Consider the following 16,794-nt stretch of genomic DNA (forward strand, 5'->3'; position numbering starts at 1 on the left):
CTTTCACTCAATGTTTTGAAAATCGGACTGGGCCGGCCGGTTCAACCGGTTGAACCGCAAACCGCCCATGCCTCCGGTCCGATTCAATTAAACACCCAAAGAGTTAATTGAACAGGTCAAAACCGGTCAAGAACTGGTTGAATCGGTCAAAATCGGTAAAAACAGGGAGGTTCAACAGGTTTTTATTAAATATTTATTTTTTAAAATAAATATTTTAGTTTTATTCAAAATTTTTAATACTAAAATGAATAAAAAATTATTAAACCTTTGAACCAGGGTCGAACCAGTTGAACCGGTCGAACCGTGAACTGAAAGGTTTTCCGATTCACTCTCCGGTCCGGGTTTAAAAACATTGCTTTCACTAACTTGTAATAATAGTCTTTAGGATTGCTTGTGGGGTTTTTGTTTTTGTTTTGGTGATTATGAGAAGCATAAGCATTTGACTCCAAATATAACTCAAAATTTTCATTGACACCAGCCACTTGCATTTTTTTTCTTCCTTCTTTTTCTAAAATGCTTAAAAAGGATGAAAAATTGAAAGTTACCTAGCATGAAAGATAACTTGGAAACCTTTGATGCTCAAAAAAAATATTTTAAATTTAAATAAATTTTAAACTATTATTAAGTGCATAAATTCCAAATCTCTAAAAGCCGAGATAAGGTTTGGAAAGTAAGAAGAAAGAGAATGATTGCAAAACTCAAAATATGCATCATAAAGTTAGTCGTAAAATATGCATCATAATTAAGAAAGTTCGCATACATACTGAATAATTAGAGAGGTTTATTCACCAAGTTTAGAAAGTTTTGCATTTATCCAAATTTTTTAACCTTTAGAATAATAACCAATTAGAATAGTAGGCTGTCTACAAAGCATTTAATTTTAGTCACGATAAGATAGCTGAAGGTTTGCATGTTCATCTTGGATCGTTTCTTCTTTCTTATTGCTTCTTTGACTCATATATGTATTTTGGATTTCATATGCACTTATGCCTATAGCTAAAAGTTCTGTTCCATACTTTTAGAATAACTTATAATCGAGTATATCCTTATTTTCACTTTTTGAGATAGCAATACCATCTAATTAAAGTTTTCTCATTCTCATATTCTCTGATTCCTCCAGCCAAAAGTCATAGCTTGTTTTAGATAGCCATGATTTTTATTATGCTAAATTTTAATATATAGGTCGCTTACATAAATAAATTAAGAAGTTTGATGAATTATTTGTATTGTACATTAACTAATGTAAAAGGCTTTCATGTTTCATAGATGCAGTTTGTTTTATTAGTTTTAAATTTTGCGAACTTATTTGCATTAATAAATAAATGAATATGGTTCCTTTTTTTTCTTCTACATAGAGGTCTAACATTGTCATCTAGATTATTATGGTTTGAATCATATTTCTACATGTATTTAATGTGTTTTACAACTTATTTATAACCTTTGACAATTTGAAACTTTTGCTATAGACTTTTGTAGGTATGACATAGTGATAGCTATTAATTATGCTCTTTAATGAAACTTTATTATGATTTCTGTTTTCTTCCTTTCTACAGGAAAAAAATTATCTAAGAGAATGAAAATTTTCATTGTTGGAACAGAGAAAATTATATACTAAAAGATACATTGTTCAGATAAGGAAATGATCTCTAAACAAAAGCCCTCTCAATTAGCATTGTCGTGCCCCATTTTTCGAAAAAATAATAATAGAAAAAATGAATTTTTGATTAATTTTTGTTTGAAATTGATTTTTTATTTTAGAGAATAAATAAAGAAAAAGGGGCTAAAATGGGACTTAAAATATGCGATGGATTTGGCCCAAAATAATAGTCAAAAAAGGGTTTTTAGGAAAAAATAAGAGTCGCCACTTGGTATTGAGTTTAGGTGTACCAAGTCATCCAAAATTCATTTTTAAACAAATAAATAAAAATAATAAAACCCCTTTTAGACGACTTCAGGTCTTTGAAAACAAGAGAAAAGAATTCGGGAGTTACAGTTGAAAAAAGGGAAGGCAAAGATTTGATAGAATCAAACCTAAGGCCCCCTTCAACCTTGCGAAGGTTAGTTGAAAGATTTAGACGAAAAATTTTCTAATCTAACCTATAAAACTTATCACATTTGAATGTTTCTACATGGATGCAAATCTAGACTTAAAGGATATCGAGGGGGGGGTCGCAATGTCTCTTCAAAGTTTAATTGGTGCAAATCATATTAATTGTGATGTCTAAAAAATGATTTTTAGAAGAGGTCACGAATATGCAAAAAATAAGACTCGAAAAAAAAATTATAATATATATAGATAAATATATATGATCTAGAAGAGGGAAATGCAATATAATGGGTACGGGATGACTAAAATTCGGGACTCAATTTTTCTTTTTATAGAGGGAATGAGAGCGTACTAAGGTTAAAAAGCCATATTTGTTCATTTTCCATATTGGAAGGATGACTCTCCTAACCTAATCAAACAAATGAACTAATCTATTTCTAATTTTCTAAATGAAATGCAAATCTAAATGTCATATTTCGTGCACATAAGAATAAGGGAAATAGTATAAAAGGGAATATCATGCAAAGTGAGAAAAAATATCCTAAAAATAAAAAATATGCATGAAATACAATAAATGTCACACAAAAACATGATTTTAGCGCACACACGACCTAAAGGGTTTGGCATTGCATTAGCTCATTTCTATAGGTTCTCACTAGCGTTGGAGTAGTGAGAAATCGAGGGAAAAGGTCACAACTAATATTGGACTAGTGTGGTAACGTCATGCATTTATTATAAATAAATAAATCTTATAAACATAATTAAAACAAATAAACACATAAAACACATAGAGCACATAACACATTAGCATAATATCTAGATACAAAAATTCTAAGAAAAACGAGTGAACATATAAGCACACAAGCATGCAAGTACACAAACAAATAACACCTAACTATTACATTTGGGTCCTAACTACAATCTAAAGGGGGAATTTGAAAAATAATAACCTAATTATTACATTTATCTAACTAATTACGTTTTTTGGCAAAAATAAAACATATCTATTACATAGCCTAGAAAATACATTTCTTGGGCATCTATCTATTACAATTTGGCATTTAAATGCTTCTCAAATAATCATCGAAATTAAATAAAATAAATGAAACTTAAAATGAATAAAATGAGTAAATAAAAGAAAAAAAAAGGCACATAAAGCATGCAATTACACATAAAAACATATTAGAGCACGTAAAAGAATTTAAAATAATAAACGAAGGTATCTCCCTTGAAGTTATGGTTAAATGGGATTAAATTTGCCCTATTTATATTCCAAAATCAACAAAATAGTCAAGGTATCAATTTAATTAACAAATAAATTATAAAGAAGTGAAAATAACCGTAAAATCTACCAATTAAAAGCATTTAAATGAAGTATAATTAACAATTAAAGAAGATAGACAAATTATACTTAAGGAATCAAAGTTATTAAGGACCTAATTGCAAAAATTGAGAAAGTTTTTGGGATCAAATTAAATTATTACAAAAATAAGGGTCAAAATAAAAGAAAATAAAGTTTAGGGATGAAATTGAAATTAAATTATGGACCTAATTGAAATAAATCTAAAGATTTTAGAGCCAAAATAAAATTACTTAAAAGTATAGGGGCCATATTGTAATTTCTGTTATTAGATTTCTTAGGAAACCAGGCCACTGGGCCATTTTATTAGTTTCTTGGGCCAAATACCATCTCTGCCCAATGAAAACCTAAGACAGGAGAACGGGCTAGCCTGCCATTTTTCACCACTAACCCAACTGAAATGCATGGGCTATATCCCTTCAAGCCTATGTCAACCCCAACCAAAATAAACCAAAACCCACTATCAAAACCCAAACAAAAATAACCCTTAATACAACCTAGGCTATTTTACTAAATCCCAACAAGGTAGTAAATCTACCAAAAATTGTTAAACCTTAATTATAGGTTAAAATCCAGAATTAATTTGCTCAAAAACATACTTACGACATGCAAAAGAGGATTGAAACTTAAAGGGGAAAAATTAATTCAATTTCACAAGTTTTGGGGCCACAATATAATTATGTAAAAATTGGAGGGCCAAAATACAAATTTTCCAGATTGTTCATGCAAGCGTCGAAGCTTTCTCTGCGAAAAATTTGTAGTTCACCAAAGCACAGCAAAACGACTCCGCCAAAAATTCAAGCCCAAATACACAAGACAGTGGTCTAAGATCCAAATGCAATGTTTAACATAAGGATGTGCAATAAAATCTAAACTATTGTTCCACAAAATGAGCAGGAAAAATGCAGCAAAAATAAGAAAAAAAGTGTAGGCAGAATCCGGATGATTTTGGCACAGATTTAAGCTTAGATGGCAAGGGAAAAATGAAATACATCACCTTTGATGCTTTAAAAGGGCGAAATAATGCTTTAGGATCTAGACGTGGGAAAGTCGCAAATGGAAGCTCAGTTCTTGCTGCGAAATTTCTTTAAGGGTTGACAGTTTCGTGACTTTGGGTCTCAATTCGACTGACTTGGAGTTGTTTTTCCTAAATCGTTTTTGAAGCGCAGAAGTAAAGAAATGCTCCTAACAACTTGAAATCTGATCAGTATTTGATGAGAAAGTCGGCTGATGGCTCAGCCTGGTCACATATTTTTTGTAGAAATTTTCTTGTTCTTCTTTTTTTTTTTCATTTTTTCTCTCTTTTCTCTCCCTTTCTGCTTTTCCGCCGCCCTTTCTACCTTTCTCTTACCCTAAGGCTGTGTTTTGAAGCCTTTTATAGGAACAAAACCTCCCTCAAAACCCTAGGAGCAATGGTGTAGATGAGCTGGGTTTTTGTGGCATTTTTGAAGCCATTGGATGGCTTTGATTCTAGATTTTTCTTGATGTTTCGGATTAAGGTTAGGTGGCCTTGTACTAGGTGGCTTGGAGGGAAAGAAAAATGCAAAAAAATCGAGTGAAAATGGGATGGAAATGGGCAGCTGCGATTCTGTACTGGTGCTCGGCTTCATAACTAGTACGAAGGTTGAAGAAAATAGCGTGCGTGCTGGCACGTGCACGTGGGATTTTTTTTTTTTTTTTACAAAATCTGATTTTAATTTTTTCTTTTCTTTTCTTTTCTGCCTTTCCTTTTCTTTTCTTTCTAGTTTTCTAAAAAAATAAATTTGAGATGATTTTCTTTAGAAAAAGTAAGAAATAAAAAAAAATAAAAAATAGAACAAAAGTAAAATAAAATGAATAGATAAAAAATGAAAATAGGAATAAAAATAAATGACACAAAATTTTTGGTATCTACAAGCATGTCAAAGTGAAGATTTACTATGATCATTTGAAAGTAATCTACCATATAATAGTCTCATTTGACATAACAATTTTTTTAGCATGCCAAAACGAAAAAAAGTAATGTAAATAGACTATATATTTAGTTACTTACCTTGGTCTTTTACTTACTGTGCTATTTAGAAAAAAAAATGATAAGCTTCAGTGCAAAACAAACACGCATAGCTTACATACTTTAATTAGATCATGAATTCATGTTTAAAATAGTAAATGGGCACCATTTTATGCAAATCTTGGTAAATTACTTCAATAGTCCCTTAAGTTCTATTGAATATATTCAGTTCCTCAATTTCTAAAAGTATTATCAAGTCCTAAATGTATAAATTTTGTTCTCATTGATCACATAAACAAAATTCAATTAAGAAAAATCTAATATCTACCCACTAAATAAGATTTCATTTGATGTTTCTTTGGCACCTTTTACATTTATAAAAGCATTCAAATCAAAGTAGAAATTGCATGTGTTTATGAATTTTGGTTTTCACAAAAATTGAATTAACCTTGCAATTTGATAATATTTCTTTCTCAAGCAAAACAGTTCTTTAAAAATTAAGTAGTTTCCTACTATTGAACCCATTTTTCCTGTATTCTTCACTGGGCATCTAACATTCTAGAGTGTTAAAAAGCTAAATTAGAACTTTCACCAGTAAAACTAAAAATTAAGGTACAAAAGTTGGCATACATTTTTTATTCGGTAAAAAAGATGTAGCATATAGAGAATAGTTTATTAACTACCAATAGTATTAAAATGTGTCTGAAATAGTTAAGTACCCAGCGATAAGCAATCATACTCCAATCTGGATACCTTTGCCATTCAAACCATCCCTAAATTTTTGGAACTTTAGGTTCGATATTTCTAATCTAGTTTCTTAGTTTTTGATGTGTTTTTGCAAATATAATTAGCATTAAATAGTATGAAAGTGTGTTTATCCTAATCATTACACTAACAGGGACTGGTAGAATGAAGATGTTATCCTTTATGCCCTATAGTTTCGATAAGTGTTGACAAAATTTTTTGAATTAATATTCTCTTGAGATTTTAACAATAAATATTCATGTGGCTATTGGCTACGTAGTTATATTGCTAAATACTAAATTCTAATCGGTTGGGATCCTTTATGCTACCATCCGATGCCAAATTCAATGCCAGTCCCATTTATCGTGTTAGGGTAAAGAAAACTTAAATAAATAGCACATGACAACTTAAATAATAAGACACTTGGCATAAACACAGTAGTTGATACTGAATTGCCATTAGAAAATGAAACTGAGGATCCCATGTGAAATTGTAATAGTCAAAAAGAGACACAAAAACAAACCTCACCGTCCGATTAAACAAAGCATCCAACTATACAACTAATAATGTAAAGAAAAAAATTTCTGCTATACAACTAACAATATAAAGACACAACTTGCAAAGTTAAGTTACAAAATATGGGATCTCTTTCGATATGCTGCATAATCATTAAATTTTAAATTTAGAGATTTCTTATTGTACATTGTGTGCGTGTTGCTACTAATATGCATAAACCATTCACGATTCATCTTGTGTGTGTTGGTAGGGCCAAGAAGGACAAATTGCAAAATAACACATTGCCAAAGAAAGCAATAAATTCAACATCATTAGTGAAGAGATTTGGCAAATTCTCTCACGGATGATCTTTCAAAATTCTAAAACTAAAAAAAAAAAACCATCAATCCTATAACAATCAGTAATTCCTGATTTTGGAGCCAAAAGAACCATATAATGATCATGCGTTATCTGTTGAATTCAAGGTGAGCCAATATTTTATATATTATGTTTCAGTATTTCAGTCTTAGACTATAACGTATCTCAAAAAGACTAAAGCTCTACGGAAACTTTGTGATTTAACAAAAAGGAGATATGAACCTTGACATTGATGATGCTATGGGGATGAATTCTTTGGAGAGAGACTCAAAGCAGAAGATAACCAAGTTAAAGGAGATCAACAGAGCACATGAAGAGCAACCGAAGTGATTTTCTTAGATTGGACTTCTTCTTTCATCGATTTCTAGATTTTTTTCTATTTAATTATGCTAAAAACATAGAGAAAATAGAGAAACCCTATATGCTTCACTCATGCCAGTTAAGGAAGTGAAAGAAATACAACAAAAGGTTTCTTATAGGCAATTCCCCCAAAAGACTCCGTTCGAATTAGCTGTTTTTGGATGTGTTTTTGAAAAACTTTACTACAGCAGAGTATATAAAAAACTTTTTTTGAGTTTTTTTTATTTGTGTATTACTGTAGCATTGAATTTGAAAAACTTGTATTTAAAAAATAGGGAAATCCAAACGGAAAAAAAAGGAGAAGTATGAATTTGGTTGTTATTGGTGTAATATGTTTTGGATGTGGTATGTTTAAGAAAGGTTAGAAAGATCGTAATCATTTGTTTAGGAAGATTAGATTAGAAAGACTTTAATCATTTGGTTAGGAAAATTGTGATCATGTAGGACTCAAAACAAGATTAGATTAGGTGAGAATTATGAGGAAGGGTATTTTAAGCATTACAAGAAAAGTAAGAAACACCATTATATAATATAGTAATAGAAAGATTTTAATCATTTGTTTAGGAAGAATGTGATCATGTAGGACTCAAAAAAAGATTAGATTAGGTGAGTATTATGAGGAAGGGTATTTTAAACATTACAAGAAAAGGAAGAAACACCATTATATAATATAGTAATAGATTTGACAACTAGGAACTAGGATGAAGCTAATTATAAGGTTGTCAAGATATGTTTTACTTTGTAATTTCTCGGACTTTTATAATAGTGTGCAATGATTGATTCTCCAAATCGTTAATTGTGACCATTAATCTCTTTCGTATTAATGAAATAAAATAAATTATTTTCTTAAACCGTTAATCTCATACCGAACTAGATCATAGCATAAACCAAAAAAAATTTTTTTTTTTGGATGATAGCATAAATAATGTTGCAACAAATTAGTCACATAAGCATCTAATCTTAAGATAACTGAATTTTACGCATCCATGGAAATGACAAAGTGCAGGCGAAACATTAAATCTCCAATGGCTTTTCTTGCTCTATGAAATGGAACTCAGTATATGTACTGATAAATGTTGTCCAAGTATAAAAGGGCCTATCTTTATACGCACATAATATCTATGGCAATACAAACTTTAATCTTATCTAAAGTAAACTACTTTTCTTGCCAAAATTGTTCTTCATTTTTTCCCCTTTTTTTTTGATGAAATATGGGGTTGATTGTGAACCACAGGGGTGTTTCATGGACGGGTACCAGCGTTAGGAATGAACATCAATACTATTGGTACGTAGTGATGATAATCATTCAATATATATTGAATCACATTATTCAAAATTTTAGGTTTAGAGTAATACATTTAATTGAAAAATACATAATTGATCAATATAATTCATACCAAAAAAATTAGCGATAAAAGCACATATTTTAACTCGAATTTGAAATAAATAAATGAAGAACAATGACATGTAAACAAGTAGACAAATAATTACTTTGGCAGTGTGCAAGGTTTTAGAACTAGTTTGCCAAATGATTGGCATGTTTGCATCCCACCATCCCTTTCAAAACAAATTTGTATAGTGAGTCAATTTTGGATTGATTGATGATACAATATTACAAACATATTCTTTTCCAAAAGGGTATTTTCATTATCATCAGATATGTGTGTTTATAAATATTCCTCAATCATGTATATTTGTCATGATTTATAATTTGTCTTCACAAGAATATCCCCAATGCAAATTTGTTATTATATGTATGAAAGGGAAAGCAACAACACCAGTGGACCATCTTGGGAACTGACCCCTAGGCACCAACCAGGACAATGTAATATCCCATCTATTGCACATAATCATTTATCTAGATTGAGACAAGGAATTAGGAAATGCCTTCTGCTGTCCTTAGTTCTGCCCTTTACCTTGTATTAGAGGACTTAAAAACTTCCATCAATCCGGCCATTATGTGTAAAGATAACACAAGCGACACATGTAATATCAGATGCAGCTCCTCAAGGTAAATAGTGCTTGTTTTGCACCATCGGCAGACCTGAAAAAACCTGCTGGGACAAACAAACATAAGATTTCATCCATCATACAGGTATTGGAAAGTGTAGAACACTTGAATGTGATACGTCCAAACAAATATTTTTATAGTTTGTTTATTATGTTTCCAATGTCGAATTCCAATATAACTTTGCCAATAGTTATTCTACAATACGTAGGCAGAAAAGGTTGGCATGAAAAACTACGGCATTACAACAAAAATAAGAGAACAAACTCAGTTGTGTTCACTTCAATAAGCCCAAGCAAGAAAAGTGTTCTGCATATTGTTTCACATGTACTGGAGGTTTCTGCCAATCAGAGCTGATTTTGATTTGGTTAAAAAAAATTAAAGAATTTGCTTTCTTTTACTCTGTACTGACCACAAGAATTTGTGAAATTATAGTTTAACTTTAGACATTGTTGTCCATGCATATCTAGATGGGCCTGGAAGCTAGATCACTTCCCCATTAAAGAAATAAAGAGAGACGTTAAAACAGTTTGTCCTCACACAACGGGAGTTTGAAGGTTCTGCAAAAAGTACGAGATGGGAGACACAACCATAAGTGCCGGCTTGCTGCCCTTTATACCAGCAAGGCTTAGAAAAGGTGTAGGCTAGGTCCTAACTCCTAACAAATGAAGACCTGGAGAATATTCATTAGGTAAGCTAGTGACAGTAAATAACAAGCATGTTTTGACAGTAAATATTCGTTAGCAAGCATGTTTTGACAGTAAACATCCCTTCAAGAAGTTTATCAGGAAAACTCTAGCCAGCAGGCATTCCTTTTTTGTATACCTGCTACTGTTCCAATATATATGGTTCAAACAAATTGAGCAGCCTATGTAGTTGAAACCCTGGATTAGCAAGATCAATTGAAATATGGAAGAGTCTGAGCCTGAGAACAAGAAGAAGAAAACTAGAAATCCAAGAACTTCACAAGGATCGCTTCGGCTTGTTCTGAAGCATGCAGACCTTCTGGATACTTTGTTGATGATACTTGGAACAATTGGATGTTTTGCAGATGGTTCAAGCGTGGCTGCAAACATGCTAGTGCTTGGCAGCCTTATGAACAGTTATGGTAGAGGTGCATCTGCTTTCAACCCTGATGACATAAACAAGGTCAACATACTACAATCCTATACTTCAATAAAAGCATGCACCTTATATTTGGTTTTGTAATAAGTATTTAACGCTTTATCAACTTTTAATACAATGATTGGGTTGGAAACTTTGAGTTGAGCAAACATCTAGATGAAAGATATCTGGCTAGCATATCAACCAATCAACCAATAGAATGTAACACGCATTTATACACTTCTACAAGTTGTAAAAGCTGCCAACTCAAGGCAAAAACTGCCAATCCTTTCTGTAACTCAATCTTAATATACACTTTCTCAATTTGCTCATTGTGCAGTATGCCCTTGAACTGTTTTATGTTGCTGTTTTGGTTGGTTCCGGAGCATTCTTAGGTATGTCATTTCATCCTTCCACAACTCATTGACTTTAAGAGTGTCCAAAATACAAAAGAAAGCTCCTGAGGAATCACATGTCGAAGCCATTCTTTTTTTTGCCCGAGGAATTAATAAATGCATCTGCTGTTTTCTAATTGAGAAAACAGAATATAGAAAAATCTGGAGTGCAAGCTAATGCCTGGTATTTTCATGGATATGTTCCTCATTTCAGAATCATTCATGAACCGTAATCTGTATAATTCTGATTCTACAAATCTACAGATAAATTATACACAGATGTCAATGTAGTAGAAGTGGATTGAAATGCAACGAAGAAACTACTCTATTGCTTTTCTAGTCTCAATGCCAGCAAACACCAGAACTTCTACTGTCCAGTTAGGTATTAATACTTATTGGAGTGTGATTTATGTACTCCTCACAGAGGGATTCTGTTGGGCACGCACCGCTGAAAGACAGACATCTCGACTACGCACCAGATATCTACAAGCTGTCCTACGCCAAGATGTAGGGTTTTTTGATAAAGTTGATGGAACATCCATGACATCTCAAGTGGTCTTGAGCATTTCCACTGACACACTTACCATACAAGGAGTTATCTCTGAGAAGGTCACTTGCATTATGGATAGCATAAGAGTAACATAACACTTCACCTAGTTTTTTGAAATTTGTAGGTTACTAATTAATTTCATCTGTCCTGCAATTCAGATTCCAAACTTCATTACAAATATGGCAATGTTCACTACTGCTCAATTAGCAGCATTATATCTTTCCTGGAGATTGGCAGTTATTGGCATCCCTGCGCTCTTGATGTTGATTATTCCAGGACTAGTGTATGGGAAGCTATTGTCTTCTGTTGGACAAAAGATCCAAGAAGCTTATGCTGTTGCAAGTGGAATAGCGGAGCAGGCGTTCTCATCCATCAGGACTGTTTATTCTTATGTTGGAGAACAGCAAACAACAAGCAGATTTTCATCAGCTTTAGAACCTACTCTGAATCTAGGCATTAAACAAGGACTCCTGAAAGGAATGGCGATTGGTAGCATTGGTCTTATATTTGCAGTTTGGGCACTAGAGGGCTGGTACGGGAGCATCCTAGTCATTGAAAAGGGGCTCAAAGGTGGGGATTGTTTCACAGCTGGAGTTTGTATCATCTTTGGGGGAGTGTAAGTTCCAGATGTCCTGAAATCTAACTTTTAAGTTCGTCGTGTAATTATAATCAATACATTGGAAGTCCACTGATCATGAATTTTGTTGACACCATGCATGAAATTGGTTAATGGGTTTTGGACCATTTATGCATATCCCAACTTTTTGTGCTGTGGGTGTGTGAAATAGAAATTCAAACTTATGAGATTTTATAAGATGATAGGAATCATTACTGTTAATTAGAAAGATTTTAGGTCACACAAATTTGCTTTTTATCTTTTTAAATTCCACTGGCTGTTGGCTACTTGGCTATCCAGACAAATTTCAAATCCTTGTAAATTAAACAGGGCACACCGATTAGAACTGTAAAAATCTAGACATCCACCTCTAATCTATTACCTACAGCCTACAAAAGACAGGCTATACTAATATCTGTATGCTCCCATAGATTTTTGGGATGCTCATCTTCTCAATGTTATATAATAAGAAGCATATACTAAGAAGCATTCTTTTTCCAGGGACTAACTTCTGTGTATAATCCATTATGTTCAATTGTTTGGTTCCTTTCGATTATAGCAAAACTGACAACAAAAGACTGCAAAAAGAAATATGCTGCTGGAATTTTAAATTAACCGATGCAAGACAATAATTATGTATTAAAAAATTGCAATTTAATGAGATAATTGTAAGTGAAAGTTTCCTGAACAGCAAATAGAACTACAGATTTTCAAGCTTCAAAAAGTTGACTGTTACTTCTTGTTGCAGTGCATTGGGGAGTTCTCTAGTAAATATCAAATACTTTGCTGAAGCAAATATTGCAGCTGCAACCATTTTTCAAATGATTGAACGCATTCCAAGCATAGACTCTACAGATCCGAAAGGGGAAACCATTAATGATGTCAAAGGTGAATTGGAGTTCAAGGACATTGACTTCGCATATCCAACTAGACCAGATAACTTAGTACTTAGAAAGTTCAATCTCAAGGTGATACCCCGCCAAACTGTTGGCTTGGTTGGTGGCAGTGGTTCAGGGAAATCAACAGTGATCAATTTGCTTGAGAGATTTTATGATCCGCTTGGAGGAGAAGTATTACTCGATGGGATTAATATAAAGACCTTGCAACTAAAATGGTTGCGGAAGCAAATGGCATTAGTTAGTCAAGAACCTATACTTTTTGCAACATCAATCAAAGAGAATATTTTGTTTGGAAAAGCTGAAGCTTCAGAAGAGGAGATTATCCAAGCGGCCAAAGCTGCCAATGCCCATAACTTCATCACACAATTACCTGATGGATACGATACTCTGGTAGGTCAAATGTCGTTTGCATATGCTTTGGCTTATCTATGCCAATATTTCCTAGGAATTTTCTCAGTATGTAAAAGAACTTTATGTATTTTCAGGTGGGTGAACTGGGAATTCAGATGTCTGGAGGGCAGAAACAGAGGATTTCCATTGCAAGAGCATTGCTCGTGAACCCAAGAATCTTGCTGCTTGATGAAGCCACAAGTTCACTAGATTCACATTCTGAGAAAGCTGTTCAGAATGCCTTGAATCAAGTCTCACAGGGACGTACTACTCTTATAGTTGCACATCGTCTTTCTACCTTGCGCAATGCTGATGCAATTGCTGTCATTCGGTCAGGACAAGTTGTAGACTTTGGTTCACATGATGAACTTGTTCAGAACAAGTATGGTCCATATTCACTGATGGTGCAACAACAGAAGAAACTCATGAATGATGAAATAATTTGTACGCCTAAAGAAGCTGAAGTCCACAGCTCATCGATCACTGAAACGAACGCTCCAGCTGAAATGAGGATGACCTATCCAGCTTCTTCACTTTTCCTCCATAAGAAGCAAAAAGACCACGAAGTGATGGATAAAGAGTACAGTCCCCCTACTTTTCTGCAATTGTTGAAAATGACCACACCTGAATGGAGTTCAACCCTACTGGGAAGCCTTGGAGCCCTACTCTATGGATTTGTACATCCATTGCATTCTTTTTGCCTAGGTGCATTAATATCCGTTTACTTCATCAATGATCACAATGAAATCAAGTCACAGACAAGAATATATTGCTTTGTCTTCGTGGGCCTATCAGTTGTTGCTTTCATAACAAATACAATTCAGCATTACAGTTTCGGAATAATGGGAGAGAATCTGACCAAGAGAGTTAGAGAGGCAACCATGGCGAAGATCCTAACTTTTGAGACACAGTGGTTTGAACAAGAAGGTAACAGTACTGGCGCTTTGTGCTCAAGATTAGCTAAAGATGCAACCCTGGTAAGATCTCTGGTTGCAGATAGATTGGCATTTCTTATTCAGTCAATTTCAGGAGTTACTATGGCAGTCATTTTGTCACTGGTGTTGGCTTGGAGAATTGCTCTCGTAGCTATTGCACTGCAGCCAGTTACCGTTGGTGCCTTTTATCTAAAGGGCAAGATGATGACTAGCATGTCCAAGAAAATATTGCAGTTCCAAAACAGAAGCAATGAGTTAGCAAGTGAGGCTGTTGGTAACCACAGAATCATTACGGCATTTTACTCTCAGGATAAGGTCATGACATTGTTTCAGAAGGCACAAGTAGGCCCCAAGAAGGAGAGCCGCAAGCAATCTTGGTATGCTGGCCTGGGGCTATTCACCTCACAGTTTCTTGGAGCAACAAACATGGCACTACTTTTCTGGTATGGGGGTAAACTGATTTACCATCAGGATATATCATTCAAGCACCTTTTCCAGACATTTTTCATCATGATGACAGCAGGAAAAGTGGTAGGAGAGAGTGGAAGCATGAGTACGGATCTATCAAAAGGGACGGACGCATTGAAGGCACTTTTCATGATTCTGCGAAGAACGAGCATGATGGATCCGGATGACCAACATGCCATCATTCCCTCACAATTACATGGAAAAGTAGAACTAAAAGAGGTGGATTTCTTCTACCCAACAAGACCAAAGCAACTGATCTTAAATAATCTCAGCTTAACAGTTGAAGCAGGAGAAGTGGTTGCTTTGGTCGGTCAAAGTGGCTCCGGAAAATCAACAATCATCAGAATGATTGAAAGATTTTATGACCCATCAAAGGGTTCAGTCGAAATAGATGGCATTGATATAAAATTATACAATCTGAGAGCTTTAAGGTCACACATTGCCTGGGTAGGTCAGGAGCCCTGTATTTTTGCACGAACAATCCATGAAAACATTGCCTACGGAACACAGGGTGCAACTGAAGCCGAGGTTGTTGAGGCAGCAACTCTTGCAAATGCACATGAATTCATAAGGTTAAATGCTAGTTCCGAATTCTAGGATATTATTTCTCACCTAGTCAACAAATTTCTTTTATTCTATAGTTAATCATGTGAACTTTTCTAGTTGTGCTTACTAATTTCAACCAACAGCTCAATGCAAGATGGTTATGGAACTTACTGCGGAGAAAGAGGAGCGCAGTTATCAGGAGGCCAAAAACAAAGGATAGCTATCGCTCGTGCGATTTTGAAAAAGCCACGAATATTTCTTCTAGATGAGGCAACAAGTGCATTGGACGTTAAATCTGAAAATCTTGTACAAGATGCCTTTGACAAGACCATGACTGGTAGGACATGCCTCATTGTGGCTCATAGACTATCTACAATTCAAAAGTCAAACAAAATCTGTGTGGTTGAGAATGGTAGGATCATAGAAGAGGGCTCTCATGATGATCTGCTAGCAAAAGGAGAAAGTGGTGCCTACCATACACTTGTAAAACTCCAACACCAGGCAACAGCGAAATGAAGAGCAACTCATGTTAAGGCCAAGGTGAAAAAGATTCATACAAATCAACATGTATAGAGTCAAACAGTGAGAGTTCGTTTTTATAAGCTCAATTTGTATCATATCGTCAGGCATTTCGTTGTATGATCTCTCCTATGGCTATTGATATCCTACCCAGTGAACTAGTTCCAGTTAATCAGTCTGATGCTTGTATCAGCTTTTCCAATCACTGATGATTCTAAGATTGATCACAATATATCTGCTATGCTTAGATGATTGGAAGTTGGTTAATGTAATATCTGTGTAGAAACGTAATGTGCTAAAGTTGATTCAAGACTAAATCATGTGTAGTTGAGCTATAAACTGATGTTCAAGGCTTCTAATATAGCACAAACGAAAATATGATTGTAAGACTGTTCCCCGTTTTACTTTGATCAGGAAATTGCTCAACCAACCAGGCATTGTAGAAACAGACCCGAGGAAGCAGCAGTTCCTTGTTGGGCCATTACTAAGAAAGACTTTGTTTTTTTTTTGGCGATTATACTTCAATGTACAGTTTATCGGTTTACAATTGAAGTTTTATGCACTAAATAGGAAAATAATCCAGTCAATCTAAATTATAATAATCCTTTTTTTTTAATTGTTCGAGTTCTGTTTGAGTAAAAATTGTACGATTTGAAAGCTCATCCAATTCTAAGAGTTGAGCTCCTACTTTACAGAAAAAATTGGATGATTTAAGTTTGGTTTGTTCTAAAAGTCAAGTTTAGACTTAGTTGTATCTCAAATTTTATGGATTTCATATTATACAAAATAATGAGATTTAAAATACTTTAAGAAGGGTGTATTAAAAGTTTCACATGAACAAGTATCAAAAAAAAAATTTAAATACATGCTCCAAAGGCTCAATTAAGATAAACTAGCTCTCAAACCTGGTAATTTTATATTGGAGCTCAAAGTACATCCACCCCTAAGGCAAGGAAAACCAAGCAGAAGTACATAACAACTCGAAATAAA

At 33.9% G+C, this 16,794-nt stretch overlaps 1 protein-coding gene across 1 annotated transcript; it reads left to right on the plus strand.

The window, feature by feature from the left end:
* The first annotated feature begins 10,291 nt into the window (after positions 1-10,291).
* On the plus strand, positions 10,292-16,059 carry LOC113752762 (putative multidrug resistance protein). Its single transcript, XM_027296827.1, has 7 exons — positions 10,292-10,531; positions 10,827-10,881; positions 11,306-11,490; positions 11,590-12,047; positions 12,796-13,336; positions 13,432-15,311; positions 15,429-16,059. Exons 1-7 carry the CDS (start codon positions 10,292-10,294, stop codon positions 15,799-15,801), a joined length of 3,732 nt encoding a protein of 1,243 aa, XP_027152628.1. The 3' UTR covers positions 15,802-16,059.
* The last annotated feature ends 735 nt before the right edge of the window (positions 16,060-16,794 follow it).

Source organism: Coffea eugenioides, chromosome 11 (assembly GCF_003713205.1).
Source record: "Coffea eugenioides isolate CCC68of chromosome 11, Ceug_1.0, whole genome shotgun sequence".
NCBI classification, from domain to species: domain Eukaryota; kingdom Viridiplantae; phylum Streptophyta; class Magnoliopsida; order Gentianales; family Rubiaceae; genus Coffea; species Coffea eugenioides.

Bases quoted from the DNA above. Each gene is read 5' to 3' on its own strand.
- LOC113752762 (XM_027296827.1), top strand. From the start codon at position 10,292: ATGGAAGAGTCTGAGCCTGAGAACAAGAAGAAGAAAACTAGAAATCCA. The intron at 11,491-11,589 runs GTCACTTGCATT...CCTGCAATTCAG, and splicing joins AAGGAGTTATCTCTGAGAAG to ATTCCAAACTTCATTACAAA. The intron at 12,048-12,795 runs GTAAGTTCCAGA...TTCTTGTTGCAG, and splicing joins TGTATCATCTTTGGGGGAGT to TGCATTGGGGAGTTCTCTAG.